Below are 20,313 nucleotides of genomic sequence, written 5' to 3' on the forward strand. Positions count from 1 at the left end.
GCACAGCCGGCGCCTCCTGCCTGCTCCCACCCCGGCTCCCGGCTTACTTGGCAAAGTTGGCGAGGTTCTGGGTGACCTTGGCAATGAGGGTCAAAGTGCGTGCAGTGCGGTCGTCCGGGTACTCCTGCAGGAGGCTGAAGAGGGACGGGGACATGATGGCCGGGCACAGGAACCGCAGGAACAGGGAGGCACTGATCAGTCGCTCGCTGATGTCCGGGCGGCCGCGGTTGCTGCATTCTTGTCTCCATGAGGCAAAAACTTCCTTGAGCTCCCTTGGGAAGACACTGGAACGAGAGGAGGACATGGCAAGTTCAAGGCCAGGGTGCTCAAACTGCCACACAGCAGTACGTACATATGGTGTGTATCAGCTGTGGGGTACGAAACCCAGACCTATACGGCGGTAGAGCCCTCTCACCCTGCTGATGCACAGCAGCACCACCACTTGCATCAGTCACAGCCCTGTCCTTGTTTTTTGCAGAGTGTCCCTCAGGACACTCAAGCCACCCAGGACAAAGCAAAACTGCTCCATAATGTTGTAGGAGAAGCAGCTTCCATCGGACTAATGAACACTGGTTGTGCTGGGTGCTAAAACCCCGGACAACTGGGGAGATGGAGATATGAGACAACCTGTGCAAAGCTGCTCTTCCCAAGCCAGTTGGTTGTGTCTCAGGGTGCTCTGAACTAGGGGAAGCTCAGCCCCCAAGGGGGATTGTGTCTCCTGAAGAAGCACAGCATCAGGGACCCCCCCTCAGCAGGAACATCCGTGGTACTGGGGTCACCAGTGTGGCTGTGCAGGTTGTAATACTCCTGTTGAAGCACATGGATCAAATCCTACTGTGAACACTACAAACACGGAGCCTCACTGGAGTTCCTCCAGCCTTGTAGCTGCACGGACTCAGCCTGGCTTTCCTGGATACCAGAATTCCCTTGGCTCCAGCAGTCGGTAGCTGCAGCAGCCCTTATCGTTGGACAACTTGCTGCCTGTTTCTGTCCAGCCCTCCCCAGCTCCCTGCTCCCACCTTATCCTGTTCCCAGCATGTGTTATTTATTCAGCTGGATACTCCCACTGCCGGAAGCAGGCTGGCAGCGGGTCCCACCACACTGCCCTTGGTCCCCTGGGTCCCTGGGACACAGCTCCCCACCCGCTGGAGGCTGCCCTGGCCAGCAACCACCTCCTCTGCTTCAGAACCAGAGCTGGATGGTCCAAAACCAGACTGAAGCGGGGTCAGACTCCATTTTAGACCATAAATCTCCTTAACAAACAGCCATTTCGGAGGATGGTTTCCCAGTTTTGGTGCAGGGACTAGCTGGGAAAAGCAAAACAATATGAGCTTGGTTCTCAGTGGCCTGCCTGGACTGACTGCAGAAGGGAAAATCTTGGGAGTTGCATGGCCAGAGACACCATCCACTGTCCAGCAACAGCAAGAGCCAGCTGGGAGGCTCCAAAACACAGCACTGCCAGGCCTCCAGGCCAGTACAAGGTCATTCCTCCTGCTGCCAGCACTCCCCATCCTCCAGCCTCTGCTTCCCAGGGCTATGGACACTCATTCCATCGAGCCCAACTGACTGCTCCTGGCCACACTGCAGAGACCTATGGGGTTTGTGGGTACCCTGCACCCAACAGCCGTGGCCTCTGGCTCTGCAGCCATCCTCTGAGCCAGCAGCATCCACACTCAGCAGGCAAAGCCCTCACCCCTCATTTCAACTGCAAACCTCCATTTCAGGTCTGGGGATGCTGCTGTTAATCCCACCCAGGGCATCCCACCACACACAGAAAGGCCCATGCAGCTGCGCTCCAGGTTTCCAGGTTTCAATCCGACCTGACATGGGTGGTGACACTCCATGGAAGCGCTTGGAAATGCTTCCATTGCGTTCAGCTTCTGCTCTGTGTTGGCTTCACGCTTTCACATCCGCGAGCTTTTACCCTGTGCTTTGTAAATAACATTAGCCCACTTCTCCGGCTGGGTAAATTCTCCTCTGTCTTCGATTTGATCCACACAATTGGACAAAGCCCTTCTACTTCATGGTATTTGCCCAGAAACAGGAGAATCCTTTAAGCAATTTCAGGCTTGACTGATCAGGACAGGTTGCACCGTCACTGCGGAGCAACCCCTCGCAATGCCCGCACCGGCTGCACGCAGCCCCTGAGCCCTGCTCACCGGCGAGGGAGACCACAAACCTTCAGCTGTGTCCCAGCGGATGGAGCTCAGTTCCCAGCTCCGTGGGACAAACGGGCCCGTAATTCATCACCCAACTTCCCAGTTGCTACAATTTGCTTACACTGAAACTTCCCAGATGTCCAAATTATGTCATAATTACAACAATTTTCAGTTATTGTCAACCTCTTTCCTCCCTCTGGCTCTCTCTGCAGATAAGCATGCACTCTCTGGCACTCTATTTAAAGCAGGATCGTTAGCTCTCAGGATACCTTGGCCAATCCTGAACACTCATCAGCCCTATTAATCCCTAAGAACCACTGAGCACAAAGGAGCGAGGGGGAACCACTCAGAGCAGCTGCTTCAGCCTTCCTTGGAAAGGCAGGAGTGGAGGAACAAACTTCCCGTGCATTCCTAACTCTCCTTAGGTCACTTTCCAAGCCTATTTTTAGAGTGACCTTTTAGTGCTGCTTTGGGTATTTTTAGGAAGACATTCATTCAAACAATTGTAATCCACTGGTGGCCAAAAGCAGTGAATCCCTCCTGGGAGAGCAGGTAAACACCATTCCTGAGCCAGTTACAAATCAGCCCAGGACAAGGTACAGGATACCTGTAAAGAAATCTGCCCTTTGTCTGAATGAGCCTCCTGCTGCTTGTTTTGTCCCTGAACAGGATCAGGAAAAGCAATTCCCTTCCTGGGCCTGCACTCACAATCCGGGGAGACTGCATATCAATGAGCTTTCAGACCTCAACAGAACAGCTGGGACAGGAGAGAAAATGAGAAATCCTTATTATCAAAGACTTCCTTCCTCCAATATTATCCTGAGTTGATGTTCTGCAACAACAGTGGTGTTACAAAACACGTTAACACAAACTAAGCCCAGACGCTGAAGCAGGAAGACTGCAAACCCAGCAGTAAGGCAAAGTGATCATTCTCTCATATAGATCAGGTACGTCAGGAAGCAGCAGAAAGCAAAGCCTTTTATTTCTCCAAGTAAAGAGAGTCACAAACCCATGTTCCCCCTTTCAGGTCATCTTTGCAGGCAGCATCTCTAACAGACCCAGGGACTCCTGGCTGCTAGTCCCCAGGGCTGAGCACAGGTCACACCATGAGCCTGACAGCCTCCTCTACAACAGGATACAACTACCTTACTCCAGTCAATTTTGCATATTTAGGCCTGCCCCAACTGGTTGCAAGAACCTTTACCCTGAGAATAAACAACCAGGAAATGCCTCCAACTGCATACCAGGCCTTGGGCCAAGGAGGCAATGGGCTCCCCACCTCTGCCTCAGCAAGCACCCCGGGGCTGGGAGACAGAGGGGTTAACAGAGGAATGCAGGATGCTGAGCCAAAGAGCAAACCAAGAGGAACAGCAGCATCCTCCTGGGCTCCAGCACTCTGCAACAAGAGAACATCTGCCTAAACAAAAGCTCCCTGTGCTGGTGCAGCTTCTGTGCGGCAGAGAGGATCTCAGAACTTCATCTGGACAGGCAGAGTGCATCAGTCTGATCCAGACTGAATCACTACATGGGTAGCAGACCCAGGCCATGCATTTCTGCCCTTTACTCCAGACTTTCACACACAGCTGGCATCAAGTCCCTCTCTGAACTGGCCACCTTTGGCATTTCAGATTCCTGACTCCACTGCCCTGTCCCCATGTCTGTGCACCAGTAACCCTTCAGCATCCACTGAAAACAAGCCTGATGGAGAATCAGTGAGGCTGTTGCACTCACAGAGCACATACTCCATACTTTGAGCAGGAGCTGCTGTCTCACCCCCTAGCCATCCTCACCCTTCCTCCTGATCCTTTATGTACCACAGGATGTGAGCAGGGCCTGCAGCTCTCCCTCCAAAGCTCTCTGACAAGCTGCCCATCAGCACAGCTAAGGGATGGGTAGCAACAGCCTGAGGATGGGCTGCTGCCACCCTGTCCCTGCAGCTGCATCAGCTCTGTCCTAGCCAAGGGCATGCGGAGGAGAGTGATGCTCACAGGATACTGACCAGTAGGAGTTGATGATCTTGCAGAAGGCCAGCTCACAGCACATTTTCAGGTTGCTCTGATGTTCAGGAAGGTCTGAAGATGAACACTTACTGGGATCCACCTCGCAATTCTCATCTGATTCATACAGTGCCTTGATAAATTCCCCTGTAAAACAGACAGTTGGTGATGGGTTCTAGAGACACGAGAGATGCAGCCTGCAAGCAATTTTGTTCGCAAGCCCAAGCACCCCACCAGCTGCCTGAACAGAAGTGGGTACAAGAGCTGGTGGTGGCTCCCAGGGCAGGCTGTGCCCCACCAGCTCTCAGGATCCCTGACCAGACTCAGGCGCACCCTGCAGAAAGGCACCCATATTCCCAATGAGCACATTCCATCCCTCTCACCCAGCTGGCAGCTCTGCCTTGTGGCTATGGGCTATTGCATCAGAACTGAGCAGCCAAAACACCCGCTTCCTCAGCCTGCCCTGAGCCCCCATTACACCGGTTCCAGAGACGCTCCCTTGGGCAAATCCAGTAGGAAGTATGCTGGCAAGTTCTGTAATTATTTGTAGGATGGCTGCTACTGCAGCCTGTGCCCTGGCATGGAGAAGCCGCTGTGATTCACAGGAGAAATGGGTAATTAAAGGAAAGGAACCATTTACTGGGTTTATTTTGAGCTGAACATCACACAAAATTGAATTAAAACATTTCTCTGAGCTTCCCTGCACTCCTGTTTGTGTCTGGCTGCTCCTCACACCGTGGAGGATCACACCATGGAGGATCACACCATGGGGCTACTTTGGAGCTCCTCACTCTTGTGCCACCTTTCACCCTGGGTGACAGATCCCTGCTGCCCAAGCTGATGATGTTCCCACTACTTGGACCAGTGTCCAGTTTGGGGGTGGCAGTCACCCATCCCAGCTAGCACACAGTGGTGGCTGGGGATGGGATAATGGGGATTAGAAGGCAATATCTAAGGGATCTGCAGAGCCAGGTGATGTTCTGGAGAAAGGCTTGCTTTGGTTTTCTTCTAATTCCAGCTGGTTTGCTCATCTCCTAATTCCGGTTGGTTTGCTCATCTTCTCATTCCTGACTGTCCTGGATTTTCCCATACTCCTGGTTTTGGCTCACTCTCGTCTGCATTCCTCCCCTATTGCCAAAACAGATTTTAATTACACACTGGAGAGCCTCTCCAATGTATTTTCAGCTCTGCCAGGGAGCTCTGGAGCCTCTCTGCTCGCCTGCAGGTGATGCCTGCTGTTATCATCCAGCCCTATTACTTGCTTGTGCTTCATGGTTTAAAGGAAAACACTATCTTTTATTGTGTTACCTGGTGACACACAGATGAATCACTTCACTGATAAAAGGCCTTACACAGAACCAGTGCCCTGACCAGCAAGCAGGAACCCAAGGCTCCACCTGCACTAGCTGGAGATGGCCTGGCAGCATTTGCATTGAGCCCTGAAAGGGGAATGTTTCAGCACTCTGTGCCTTCATTAATCCCCTCGATGCTTAGAACTCATATGAGGTAATCTACTTACAGACTTGCCTTCAACCAGAAAGCATTACAAGGCAGAAATAAATAGTATTCCTTTTCCTATCCTTGTGGGCTACGTGTTGGTTTGACTCCACGATCTCCCCTTCCCGATGCTGTCATTATTACTATTATCTTAATAAAGTATTTATGCTTCTTTGCTCCTTGCTAAAATTACACAAATCCACTGGTAGGAACCCAACATCCTGAGAAATTAACACTTCACTGGGAGCTCTGCTGAGATGTGGATCCGATCTAGCTGCCTTCGGCTGAGGCTCAGACATCATGCTTCAAAGGCAGCCTCTCCCCAGCCTCGTGCTGTGCTGGCCGCAAACAGCAACACAGCAATTCCTTCCTGACCTGCCCAGAAGCAGAAGCTCTAATTATTTTCATTTGCATCAAGAGAAATATTTTTGGAGCCATGAACATCGCCAGCACTTAAAACCCAGCCACGAGGAGGGCCGTTCCCAGCGTGATCCGCGACATGACTCCCTCATCACCGGCGCTTGGGAGATTGCATCTGACTCTCCAGCGCTGCAAGGAAGTGAGGGAGCGTCTCTGGTCCCGGGGTGCCATCAGGGGAAAGGTTCAATCAGCTGCTGTGATGCTGACAGCGCCGAGACAGAAGCTGTGGAAGGCAGCATAATGCCTTCACATATCAATTTATCTCCTTTGAAAGTGGACTGAAGCACTAACTCAGTGGTGACCTTCACCGGGGAGCAGAGAGCTGCCTGTTGGGTCACGGCTGTGCCCCTGGCTTGGACCCTGCTGCCAGTGAAACCCTCTGACAGGTATCAAGGCTCCACCATGGAGCACCCTGCAACCTAGAGGAGGACTTCTCTGGGTGAGCCTTGCCAATGCTCTGTACGTACCTAAGGCATCTTGCAAGTATTTCTGCCCCACCAGCTTCAGGTATTCTTCGATTGCTTTGGTGGCCAGTGTGTTCTCCCTGAAAATGAGATGCTCATTCTCACCACAGCGATCAACTTCAGACATCATCAGGTCAGTCAAGAAATCCTGGAAAGCAAAGCCCATGGTGGGTCACCACGCACTGACACACGCTTCGTTCAGCAGAGCACGCAGCCTCCCCTCCTCTCAGCTTTGTGAGACACAGGACAGAGCGGAGGAGCTGCGGGTGATCCTGGCTGTCCCATGCTGAGCTGCTCCCAGCCCCACTTCCCTCCTGTTCCAGCCTCTTAGAGGACAGGAAAAATAAGTCTCTGGAAAGTCACAATTTTTGCACCACAAAAAACTATTCAAAAATGACCCCCAAAATGATTCATTTAAGACCTGCACCACATTTGCCTCTGTATCAGTGCTGGCTTCCAGCTGGGTCTTTTATCTGCCTCACATTTTAGGATGGTCAAGGTTGGAAAGGACCTTAACATCATCTAGTTCCCATTTTGTGGGTGAAACATCATGTTTGCTGTTAGATGTGGCTGTATTTGATGTCTAAGTGACTGGCTGCAAACCAAGGGCATGCTCGGATGTCATGAGCTGTGCCCCACAGTTAATGGCTGAGAATCAAGCCTATAATATGCATCAAGATACTCAAGTGTCCCATTTCCTTAGTGCTGATGGAAATAAACAGCATTGCTACAGCACAGATTTGGGGCCTGATGTGCACACAACCAAATCCCATGTGAGCTTCTCATCCCCTGGGCTGCAGAGCAATGGAAGGGGTGAGCAGGAGCAGGCCACATGCTGACAGCTGCCCCGTGCTTCAGGCCAGGCTGCTGAGTTACAAAACCTAAACCAAAACCAGCCCTTCTGCCCCAGCTCCACGTCTGCTTTAGCAGCAGCATTAACTGAGCAGAGAGCATCACACAGGTCCCCATGCGTTCTGCTGAGACTCCACTGCGTGGTGTGGCATTTAGTGTGCTGCAGCCAGTGTTAATGCAGGAGAAATGCCATGCAGATCTTAATGCTAATATATATTCAGCTTCTGTTCACTGCACTGCTAATGGGAAAAGCAGCTCTGGGCTCCTGCCCAGCTCCTCGCTGTGCTGGCTGCTGGAAAGGTCCATCCCCTCCTACCCTGTACCATTCACCTGGACGAAGGGGAACAGGCACCGTGTAAATCAGATGCATTAAAGCGCTCACTGTTTCCCAAGCAGGAGACAGAGAAACGTTGACACACACATTCAATTCCACAGCCAAAGGCCCCTTTTTCTAAACTGCCTTCCCCTAGAACAAAATCATCTGCTTGGTAATAACCTTTCACTAAGAAATTCTCCTTCATTTGTCACGACCGTACCAGAGGTAACCTGTTCCCGGCACGGGCACCCGGAGCAGCCCAGAGCTGTCATGCAGAGACCTAGGTCCTGTCCTTGCCATTCCCAAAACGCAGCTCCCAAGCACCATGCCGTGACCCAGCCTGCTCCAACCCAGGTTCAGGAGAGGGGACACTGAGGTCCCATCCCTGCCAGTAGCTGGCTGGGAGAGAGAGAGGCACTCGGCTCCATTGCATCCTTCATACGGACATCTGCGCACTGAGAGCTTAATCAAGGTTCAAACAGCACCCAACGGCCCCAACCTCTCCCACCTGCCCACAAGACTAGGACCAACACACTGTCCTGACCTTCCCAGAGAGCCTCAAAAAGAACCAGAGGAGCTTTGGTTAAAAAAAGAAGTCACTTCCATTATTTCTTTACCCTTCCTGAGATCCTGCTATGTCTGCAATGCTCCTGCAGCTGCAGAGGCAAAAAAATCCCTCCTGGAAGCAAAGCACGTGCCTTCCCCCACTATTTTCTCTCATTTAGCCCCTTTTATCAGCCAGGCTGGAATGAAACTTTAAACCCCTGCTCAATTCCCACTAGCTGCTATCTGGGTAACTCCATCACCTTTATCTTCCTGGGTCTCTCCCGGGGTCCGTTTCAATTCTAAGCCACAGCTCAGGCTGACACAAGGTGCTGATTCTTAATTAGCAGCCACTGACCTTGGCTTTGCTCGATTCTCTTTCCTGTCACTTTCCCAACATACTAATTATCTCAGGAATAACTGAGCTTTACAGTTTCTCTTAGCCAAGGGTTTGCTTTCCCCCCCATTGCTGGCCAAGGACTGGCAGCCACGGGATGCTGGTCCAAGCTGTGATGCACACCCCAGCTGGAGCCAGGGCTGCCAAGAGCTGGATACCCAAAAGACAAGGTTTAGCCACTGATAATGTCAATTTTAACGATTTTTGCTAATCTAGAATCCACCAGAAATTAAAATGAGGCAAAATTCCACTGTGGGACTCAGCACACAGCCAGGAAAGGTTGCTCTGAAACCTCTGCTGCGGTCATTATCCACTATGGAGCACCTGCAGCTTGACAGCTGAGGAACAACCTCTGCTCTCCAAAGTGGGAAGGAAAGTTGCTGAAATCCCAAAGAGCCCCATTATGGCACAACACCCAAAGCTGGGACTTAATGTGGTGGGATCTGGCTTTGTAACTGACAGGGGGATGGAGGGAAGAGCCAGGACATCCACCAGCATCCTGCAGGCAAGGCCTGCTCAGCATCCCCAGCAGGTCCAGCCTCCCCAGGCTGCAGGAGGCATCTCGCCAGGCTACAAACCAGCCCTGGGGTGCATCAGGGATCAGAATACCCACAGCCAATGTCCTTGAGAGAGCTCCTCTGCCTCTGGGCAGCCCAGCGGAGCTCTGTTCGCTGCAGGAGCGGAGCCTCCTCCATGGGTCAGTTCCCATGACATCCTGCAGTTCCTGTCCCAGGGCCATTTCCAGATCCTGCCTTCCCTCTGCACAGAAAAGCCACATCAGCTCTGGATCACACGTCTGGTATCTCTGCCTGAAGTACGCCAGCAGCCAGCACTCGGAACACACAAATGGAATGCAAATCCTCGTTGAATCCCTCCGGGGGCCTCACTCACCCACATACAAGGCTCTGAATAAAATGCAATAACTAAAGCCAATAAAACTCCCTGTTTCTGAGCAGCAGAGATCAGCAGGGGGTTGTTTTCAGTTAGGGCCCCTGGCAATGGAAGAAAATAAGATGCTTTATTTCATTACATGGGAGTCAAGAGGGGAAGGAGAAGGTCTACAGTAAAAATTAAGGGCTGTGGCAGTGCTCTCCAGGCTTGTGCCCCTGGTGGTTTTCAGGGTATTTGCTTCAGACTGGACATGGCTGAACCTGTGCAACTTCAGTCACTGTCCATACGCTGACAGAGAATCAAAGAATGCTTTGGGCTGGAAGGGACCTTCAGGATCACCCAGTTCCAACCCTTCTGACTCTGCCAAGAGGAGCAGCTCCCAAATAAATCAATCCAGTGCACTGGGTCCCAGCACTTTTCAACCAACCAAGCATGAACCCCAGCAGCGTGAGCTGTTCTAAGGCAGCTCCTCCAGCCCTCCAGGAACACACGCAGGAGCGGCAGCCTGGTCCCTGCAGGCAGCTGCTGGAAGCTGCTGCCCTGGGGGTGGCCTCAACTGGAAAAGGTTCATTGCAGAGTGAAATCCACTAAAAGAAAAACCAAGACCTGCTCAGCAACAGGATCCTTCACTGCCCACGTCAATGGGGCAAAGGAAGCAGAGTAACTGCATTGCTCCAACACAAAACACAGACAGAAAAAGCTTCTTCACAGGGGACAAAGCCAGAGCAAAGAAAGCTAATCCAGTCACACACCTGACCAGCGGCTGACAGCTCGGCCTCCAGCACCCCTCAGCCCTGCACACCCCACAGTGCTCCAGACTTCCAGTGCCTGCACTTGCCGCTGCCAAGAAAGCCGACCCTGGTGAGGGGTCTGCCTGCATCAAGTATCCCTGTGCCCCCGGGGTGTCACTGGGCAGTATCAGCCCCCTCCAGCTCCTGAACCCAGGAGGCACAGAGATGGAGCCCCTCAGGATGTGTCCCCAATGGAGCACATGGGGTGTGAGGGAGCTGATGAGACCCATGGCCCCGCACACACCACTTGGAACACACAGCCCCCAGGGCTGGAGCTGACGGCTCCCAATGTTGTAAGTGACTGATGGGCAGATTGACTTTGAAATAATAAGGTTCTCCACATCATGAGCCTGATTAAGAGGATTGACTTAACCTTAAGAGGATTGAACTGATAAAGGTAATAAGATTACTGCTAATTTCAAAGACTAGCCCAGAGTCCAGCTGGGCTTTTATGCAAAGGTGAAAAACACCAGGGGTTAGCAGGGCTGTAGGTTACAGGTGGACCAGTGTCAGCACAAACCTATGTGTGGCAGTGCTGCAGGGGCAGAGAAACACAGCACTTGATGTGCAAGGAGAGCAGCGGAGGGCAGGGACTGGGCTCTGGACACAGGGTGTGAAACCAAGGATCCCAACTGCCACTCATTGACTCCTGACCCCCACAGATCCTCTGAGGAGCTGTGCTGGACATTTCTGTGCTAGGAAATGCAATGATGCTCCCTCCTGTGAGTGCTAGAGCTCATCCTCAACACTTCTGGCACTTTCCAGTTCTCCTTGGGAAAGGAGGTGAAGTGGCAACGTGAGGATAAACACAAAGGAATCTGTTCCCATCACCTTGCTCATGGCAATAAGAAAACCTTAGGGATGTAGTAACAACACATTGAGTGCCCACCAACCTCCCCGTGAGGGCAGAGGGGCTGGATCCCACACAGGAGGCTCAGAAACTGCTCACCACCCCCACAGAGGGGCAAAAACTCTGCAGGTGCTCATAAAACTCATTAAGAGCCTTACTAGTTTAACTATAGCTGCTATAAAGCATTATCAGAGAGATAAACTCCATGGGGAAGAGGACCTGGCTGCTGCAGGCTCATCTATGGCTGAACTTGTGCAGCATCCATGCTTCCCTGTGCACCTTCCCAGTGCTCTGCCCCAACTCCACAGAAGGAGCCACTACATCTGCTTAGCTGAAGCTAATCCCTGCAGCACAAACAAACAGGGACACGTTTATTCTTCACTCCATTCACAAGGCTGTAAATATTTATTTCAAGGGGGCAGCTGGCTCGTTGGAGCTCTGTCTAATGCTGGCTTTGAGCTAACAACCCTTTGGACAAGAGAGGGGTGGTTTAGGTATTTATGGTCATAAACTGAGCTCCAAAAGCTGTAAGAGAGCCCTGAAACAAATCTAAGCATGGGAAATATTCTGGAAGCATCTGAAGTCGCAGTCATTGTCGTGTTGGGAAGGATGCAGCCACAACCACATCACATGGGCTACACCAAGCCATGCTAATGGCAGGGGTGAGCACTCCTGGTAACACCAGGTATGGCAACAGAAATACTTGAAGTTATGACTTTGTGTCTCTGGTCTGTGGGTTGCAAAACACATGGAAATAATCAGGCATCTCCATGCCCTTAGAGGTAACACTCTATCAGTGCTCTCACCGGGGAGATGGAATCATGTAATGAGTCAAGGAGCGATGCTGAGAACCTGCATCCCTGTGCTGAGCCACAAACCCAAGTCCCTCTTGCCTCTTCCCACACATATGTGGCATAGAGCCAGTGACCAACCACTGCACGACGGAGGGAGCTGGTGTAGGGCTGGATGTTTGTCAGGCTTCCCAGAGGGCCGGGGCAGATCCCTCAGCCGGACCATCTGCACTTTTACCTTCATCAAAATGCCTTTCCTCTTCCTCACTGCCTTGGTGGCTGGTCAGAAGGTTCCAGGCACACCCTGATGCGCACCAAACCCTCACACAGCACTGCAGGGATGAAGCTTTTCCTTTTCCCAACCAAGGATCAAAGGAAACATGGACTCTTACTCCCAGCCAGGACACTCTGCTTCCATTCTCCACCTTTTAATCTATTGTTTTAACAGTTGTGAAGCCCAGGAAGAAGCAGGTATTTAGGGAGAAAATCCACCTACAGCCCTTGTCCCCCTCCTGCCGCAGCTCTGCGTGCTCTGCACGTGGCATCACCCACACAGCACCACACCACACCACATCACCCCTCCTCTGCACGCAGCTCCTGCAGCCTGGCTCTGCGTGGACACGGGGACCCCAGGACCCTGCCTCATTAAGGGATTACACCGTATTTACAGCAAATCAGGACAGGAAAGCAGGGCCTGAAACACTGCACGGGCAATTAGCTGCTAACGAGTCTTCACAGATAATCTACCGGACACTTGTTTTCTCGGGCCAACTGTTAATTGCTGCTTTAGCATCAGCTCCGGCAGCCAAGATCAACAAAACCCCCTTTATCAGCAAAACAAATTGGTGGTTGCCGAGTGCCACGTCTGCACTCTTCAGGGCAGGGGAGAGCTCTCGAGGCGGTTGGAAGGGCTCTTAGCAAGGCACAGGGATGCAGAACCCACCTCCAGCTTCAGCGGTCCCAGCAGGACAGAGCCTGGAAGGGGGGGGGGGGCTGCCCCGAGGGTGCTCCTCACCCAGCAGAGGCTGGATTTAATCTTGATATAAGAGGAAATGTTATACATTTAGAATAATCAATCCCTGGGAAAACCTCCCCAGGGACACTGGGGGTCCCCATCACTGGAGGCTTTCAAGATACAACTGGACAGGGAGCCAGCTAACCCCATCTAGGCTGCCTTTCCCACAAAAGGCTGGACCAGACGATCTGCGGTCCCTTCCATGATCCCATGATTTTACCTTCCTGCTGTTTTTCCCCTCTCTCTGCTTGTCCAAGTAAAGCACACACCACCTGGTTCCCATGCTCCAATAACTCCTGTTGCTCTGACAGCTCCCTAAACCCTGTGCTAATGCTGATGGCAGATGACAGGCAGGGAAAGCAGAAGCTCCATTTTAGGGGGAAACTCATCAAGTCTGTTTACTGTTTGCCATGTCCCCTGTGTAGAGCCTCTGGGATCTCAAGCACTGATGCAGACACATGTCTGGAAACACACTTGCTTTCTCTGGAGCCTCTCCAGTACTGAGGAGAAGAGGAAAAAAGCAGGAACAGTGACAACAGCTCTCAGCCATGCCAACACATGATCTGTGGTGACTGAGACTGGAGCGACACTTGAAGCCTTTTGCACCAGAACCGTGTAAGCCATGGACATGGTCCTCCAATAGAAGGCTATTTCAACAAGAGCCCTGGCACTAGCAGGCAAGAGGCAGCACAGCCCATGGTTCCTGATGAGATGTGCCAGCAGAACACAGGGCTGTGCTCAGAAACCACACACTGATGGGTCTGAAGGCCCGGCACAAGGAGTGAGGAGGGGACACCTAGGATGCTCCCCTGTGTAACCACAGAGCGTATTTCACAGGCTGTGAACCACTTCAGTCATCTCTGAGGGCAACAAAGCCAAGGGGAGCAGGGCTGCGGTCCTTCCCTGTGCTCCTGGGGCCTGCCACTGCTGCCTGGGGTAAGGAAGGCTTTAACAGCTATTTTCTCTGCCTCTGCAACAGCAGGTCCATGGCTGCGCAATCCTCTCAGTGAGCTTTGCCTGCCCTGAACCAGATCAGGAGGCCAAGCCACTTCTCTGTTCAACAGAAGGTAATTAAATCTAATGCATGAACCCTGCCGCGGTCCCAGGCAGCAGTGGCAGCTCTGGACGAAGCAGAGCCTTGTGATTCCCCCTCAGGTGAGGAGCTCACGTCTCCTCAGCACTGCAAAAGCTTTGGAAATCCTGCTCTTCCCCAGCTCCTCCCTGCAGAGTTCAGGGAGATTCCAACAGAGAAAACGCTGATGCCTTAACTTCTGCAGGGTGGACACTGGCCCTGCTCACCATGGCTGTGCCCTGCCACCCGGGGATGCAGGATGCTCTGCAGCAGAAGGGTCACACAGCTCCATGTTCCATGCACTGGGGACCTCAGTGTTTGCCTGTGCTGTCCAGTGAGGGAGTTCCCAGCTCTGCTCACCCTGCCGGTACCCTCACAGATCACAACCAGGAGTAAATCCCACTCTGCCTCCTCCTTCCCAACCTGGTGGGGGATTCCCAGCTATGAATATGTTCAAAGTGGTTCACATAGACTGAACTGCCCTGGGTATTCACTGCAGGAATACCCAGCACACACAGGCTGCTTAGCTTAAGCCAACATTGCTTCCATTTCATCCCTGAGAACTGCCTTCTCGCTTTACTTTCACTGTTCATAAGTCAAGAGCCCGCTCCCTGAGCCTCCAGAAGGGAGCAAAATGACTCAGTTGGTATCTCGAGGTCCCACTGACCTCTTGCTAATTAAGCAGTTTGCAATTTGCTAGCAACCTGTTCGTAATTAAAAGCAAAATTAGAGTGTATGAATGGCCAGGCCTGAAGCCCAACTCGTGGTGATTTCAAACCCTAACACAGGAGCCTGCTCTCCATGGTGTCCGACAGGATCACAACGGGTCTTACCTTGGCCTTGCCTGTGCTCTGCAGGATGTGCACCAGCGCAGACGCCATCTCCTCTTTGTTCTTCACGCTCAGCGAGGGCTCCAGCACCGAGCACAGCACCATGTAATTGTTAGTGATGTACTCAGCAAACTCTTTGTACATCTCCATGGGAAGAATGCTCATACTCTGGTAGCGTGACTTGATGCGGATCATGGGCCCTGGGGACTTGCCCTTGCCCGGGTTGGGGCTCACCACTGGGTACCACTTCTCTATGAACTGCCGGCCCGTGACGGAGCTGACAGGGATGTTCACCTGGCCAATGAAGTTGGTCTTGTCCTTCTTCTTCTTCTTGTCAGTCTCTTTGTATAAGTGCACTGTAATGTTTTTGAGTGATGGGAGGTTATTAAATTCAAAGTGCTCCCCCCAAAAGACATTATCAGTTTTCAATTTACAGGTAGTTCGTGCATAAAGAACGTCATCCAGGCATAATTCACACAAGTACTTCTTCTTAGCTGGCAGGTCCTTGGCTTCAATAATCCATAACTTTAACATGTTCTCTACCCTTCTGCTGTTGTCCTGAAAAGAAGATGCAAAGAAAAACAGGTCACTAAAACCACCCAAACCACAAAGCCAAGCACAACAGAACTGGAGATAGGAGTTAATTATTTCGGATGTGCTAAATGAGCAGAGACTTAATTACATTTTATTTTAAGGAAATACTGGCTCTCAGGAATCTGCATAATAACACTACTTATGTTAATTTTCCAAATATCACCATGCTCTCCGTGTCTGTGGGTGCCAATTAATATAAGGAACAAGGAAGATAAACCCCCTCCAAATCATAAAGGTACCATTTCCCATTCACTGCCAAGAGAGCCTCAGAAGAAACCAGAACTTCACGGATCATTACTGGCTTTTGCAGAACAGAAGCCGTGTTTCAGGTATCTCCCAACCACCTCCCTTTTTAGTACAGCAGCACTTGAGTCTGTTTTCTTTACTGTAATAGAGCAACAATCAAGGGATCTGAGCACACACCCAGGGATCACCTCATCCATGGCTGGAATGCAACCACCTCTGGCAGGGAAAGAAGCATGTACAAAACCTCATGGTATTTTAGGGCTGATGTCCAGAGCACCCAAACTACAACATCAGGAGACAGAGCGAGTCCCACAGGAGAACCATCACAATCCAGAAATAGAAATGTGGCTTGGATACCTTCTAAACAACAACAGAGCAAAGGGCACTGTGGATCTTTAAGAGCTCCCCAGTGATGCTGATCTCATCCTGGAAGAATATCCAGGGGCATTACTTGCAGGGGTGACTTGAACGATAAAGCACTCACGGCTGAACCACTGCGAGGGGCTCTGCAGTAACCTGCTTTGCGTAGAAACCCCTCACTGAAACAGCCACCACAGCCTAGGAATCTGGGCAGGAATGTTTCTGCTGCAAGTCCACAATGGGGTACTGTAGGTTCAGGAAGTACATGCAGGAACTACACAAGAACGCTGAATTCCTGACAGAAATATCAAGTCAGATACTGAGAGTTCATTGTCTATGACCTCAAACAAAGATGGAAAAGTAGCCATCAGTTAATGACATGTTTTGAGATAAGGGCACCCTTCCAAATGAATTTCCACTGAACACTGGCATCTCAAAGCCATAGTGATGTGCCCAGCCCCAGCTCACATTCCCAGGACTTTTCCTGTGCTGAATGTGACCACACAAACCTTACACAGCTCTTTCAGATCATTACTACCAGGCTGCTGCGCTTGGAAAGCACTGGAGTCGTTGAGCTCCCCGTACAGGAACTCTCCCCTCCACTGCTCCGGTCATGGTATTGAAGGAAATCTTTTATACTGACATTTGGCACTGTGCTGGGAACAATCAACTCCAACACAGAGGGTTCCTTCAGCAACCTGCCAGGCCTGGACCTAACGTGCACGCAGTTATGTGGCTCTGATGCCAGGAATAGATTCACAGGATCCCATCATTTGTGTTTTCTCTGATCAGCAGAAAAAGACTTGACAGAACTCATCAGCTGTGAAATCCTGCAGCTGATCGGTCCTGATAATCTTTGGTCCCCAACTCCAGTGCAGAGAGGGAGAAGCAGTTGTAGATTTTAATTCAGGATGCGCGTGGTCCTAGTGAGCCATAAAACCACATATTGGGTGTCTCTGTTCTAGTGAAGTGAAGGACTTGTTTCTGTAGCTCCCTAAGGGGATGACTTTGCCATTCAACTGACTGGAGAAGGGAAAGGTAGATTCCACTGCTGCCTCAGAGAGCTTGCCGTGAGGGCAGCTGAGTTTCTCCATCACTCAAGCAGACACCACAAGCACTACCAGAGTCAGGAAGTGTGCTCTGTGAACTCTCCAGACTACTCAGACTTGTCACTTTGCTGGCAGCTACCCGAGAGCTTCCTGAGCTCCTAGAAGTGGAAAGTCCTACGTATGCAGCAAGTATCATCAGTAACAGAGCAAGACTGAAGGTTCTTCAGGTCTGATCAATTCTCAGCAACAGCTGAAGCAGCAAGCACTGAGAAAAGAGGGGAAGAAGTAATTGGCACTTGCCTGTAAATATAATTGTGGGAGAAAGCAATACAGAAAAAGGCTGACCCACAGTTACACTTACTCACTGTGTAATGACAATACGTCCCCTGCTGCTACTATGCACTGGGCTATAAAATGTAATAACGAGGAACTGAACTCTAACAGAGGCAATTCCTCAAAGCCACTACCTTATTTGGGTGCACGGCACGCCGCAGGTTTTCCATCCATTTATCTCGCTCTGCTGCGGAACGACACGAGAAGCACTTACTTCCTGATGAAGTCGTCACCTACAGGGAAAGGAACAGGATTATGCCTTGACCAGCACACTGCAGGCTGCGAAGGGGAGGTAGGAAAGATGCTGGTGGATCTCTTTATGTTATGTTTTATTTTAAGTAAACAGCTTTACCCAAGCATGAAGCAACAGCCCCTAAGGCTGGTGGAAAACCAGGGCAACTCTCTATGACACAGAAATAATCATGGAAGCAAATTCCAATTACTTCTCTTCTACACCAGAAAACAGTACATAATGGGCCCCACGCATGTGACGCTTTAAACCACCAAGTTCCACAACTGAGCGTACAAATCCTTACATGAACTAAACTGCAACCACTTGGCATTCCTCCAGATTCAGCCCAAAGCCTGTGACAGTAACCACGCATTCCTTGTTTCCTGCAGAACCCCAGGCCTGGGAAGGCTGGTTTCCCACCTTCCCCCTTCGTGCCCTGGTGCTTCCTAAGACCACGCTGTGAAGAACATGGGGACAAGCACATACACCCCACTGCTGGCAGCACTTGCAGCTTGGTCAGAGGCACTCCCACTCAGAGCACCTCATCCCCAGCTGGGCAGAGCCAGGCTGGGGCTCCTGGACCTGGACCTGGACGGTGAAGTGCTGCTGAAGCCTCCTCTCGTGCTTCCAAGGGGTCTTTCTGCAGTATCTGCATGACCTTCTCTGGCCACTGGGATTCCATAGCCAGGTTCTGAAGGAGCACGCTCACAGCAGTGACATTTCCAGTGGTGCAAATGCCCCTCATTCCTTATCACATCTGTGCTACCACATGGAAATAACCCTGTTGAGAGCACACTAAAGCAACCGCTGCCCAGCAGCCCCAGGATGACAGGCACCAAGTATTTCTTCCTATCCACCACACCAAGCTTTCTTGGCATCAATTATTGAGCCAAGGTGTAAAAGGCCAATAGTTCCCTGCATCTTCTCACATACACATATTCCTCAAGCCCCTGCCTCTTCCAGGCCCTGCTGGGAAGCTGACAGCCTGTGACCATGGTACCATAACTCTATGCTGCCCATAAAGCCCTCCACAAGCTCTGCCCTTCTCTGCATTCACTGCTTTTGGTGATGTCCAGTAATACTCTCTGATGCAGGCCAAATGGACCTGGCTAATACTTTAAATAACTCCCCTTGAGCTTCATTTCCACCAGTCTCAAGCTGCAGAATTACTTCTGAGTACTTTATCGTTTCAGAGTGCTTGTGTTTCCACACTGCACACCGGGTTATCTGCTGCTGAGAGACACAATCTCCTTTAATTTCATGTATCTCCCAGAAGCCTAACCTGTTCTTACAGCAGAGCTGGCACTTGCTAAGATTTGTCATTAGCTAACCTCAACGACAAGCTGAAGGCACCCTGCCTTTGAACGCAGACATCTTCTAACCCAGACAAAATAAGAAGAGGCCCATCCTTGTCTTTACACAGTAAATGCAAGAAATCTTCCCACCCCTGATATCCCAGAGGCTCTCTTCTGGGATATCACTCCTCCCTGTCCTAACATGCTTTTATCCTCTCCCCTGCAAAACTACATATTCTCCTGAGCACAAGCTATCTTCTATTTCCAAGAAGACTCCAAATTAGTAGGCACAGCAGTATGATCTTTTCACCATCCCTTCATGCTTCGGTGTATTCCCAGCTTCTACAAAGCTTCCCATAACAAATCCAGCTTGCTCCATCTCCTGTTTGTTGCTGTGGATGCTCATATGAACCTCTATCCCTGACCCTTCACAAAGGGACTTCTGGTGGCAAAAGAGATGTCCTACTTGCAAGACTGTGCCCATGGTGCGTGATCCCTACGCCCTGACCCTGCCAGGGGGTCCGGCAGTTCTGCATCTTGATCCTTTTCTTGACTGGGAATGATACCTACAGAGCAGCAACACACAGCTGCTGCACTGCTGGTGGGGTGCTGCACCATCTTAACACCAAATCACCAATAAAAGATGCCAGAAGGACCACTTAGCAAGTGTTCAAGATGAGAACTTACAGTGAAGTAGCACGGAAGGTGAGCAGCAAATGAGCACTGCTCATGGGCAAACCCTCCTGCTGACATTCTAAGGTCACAAAATTCAGTCCATACCGAGTGCTTAGAAATCAGTTAATAAAGATGGAGTAGGCCAAATACACCTTCCAGTAAACTACACCATCAGCCCATTACCTCAAAGGTCATTTCTCACCTAGCTTTTTGTTCAGCTCTTTAGTTCTGATGGGAGTTTGGTGAATAAATGCATTTGAAAACAATGCTCTTGGATCTAGAGAATGTGGTAGGAAACGTGGAAGCTCCACCAGAAAAGAGAATTCAGACTTCTCTGCTGTTGAAAGATGCTCTGCTAAAGGCAAGTTCTCCTTGGTGACACACACAGATCCCACAGCTGCATAAAGCATTCATATCCAAATAAACAAGCATGCAATTCAGATGTCCTCTTATTGAATCTGTTCATTAAATGTCATTTTTTTTTACCAGCTCTCAGTCACACTGAATATCTGGTATATTTTCTTGCCACACTTAAATCAACATATTATCACCCAGTTATCATGGCAAAATTTGTGATTCAATACCAAAACAATTACCAATTAACTAATCACTCAAAACCCAAAAGCCCTGTAACTATCATACTT

At 50.7% G+C, this 20,313-nt stretch overlaps 1 protein-coding gene across 12 annotated transcripts in view; it reads right to left on the reverse strand.

Annotated features, from left to right (window-relative positions):
* The window catches only part of DAB2IP (DAB2 interacting protein), a 167,433-nt gene that overhangs the window by 13,727 nt on the left and 133,393 nt on the right, over window positions 1-20,313 (reverse strand). For all 12 annotated transcript variants that reach the window (XM_057409051.1, XM_057409050.1, XM_057409049.1 and 9 more), the window contains 5 exons: window positions 17,602-17,700; window positions 14,889-15,443; window positions 6,541-6,685; window positions 4,159-4,303; window positions 48-284 (listed from right to left, as the gene is read on the reverse strand). In XM_057409051.1, coding sequence (XP_057265034.1) covers window positions 48-284; window positions 4,159-4,303; window positions 6,541-6,685; window positions 14,889-15,443; window positions 17,602-17,700 — 1,181 coding nt within the window. The remainder of the gene's footprint in view (window positions 1-47; window positions 285-4,158; window positions 4,304-6,540; window positions 6,686-14,888; window positions 15,444-17,601; window positions 17,701-20,313) is intronic.

This window comes from Pezoporus wallicus, unplaced genomic scaffold (assembly GCF_028554395.1).
Source record: "Pezoporus wallicus isolate ANWC-B61680 ecotype Strahan unplaced genomic scaffold, APGP_CSIRO_Pwel_v1 contig_8341, whole genome shotgun sequence".
Classification (NCBI taxonomy): Eukaryota; Metazoa; Chordata; class Aves; order Psittaciformes; family Psittacidae; genus Pezoporus; species Pezoporus wallicus.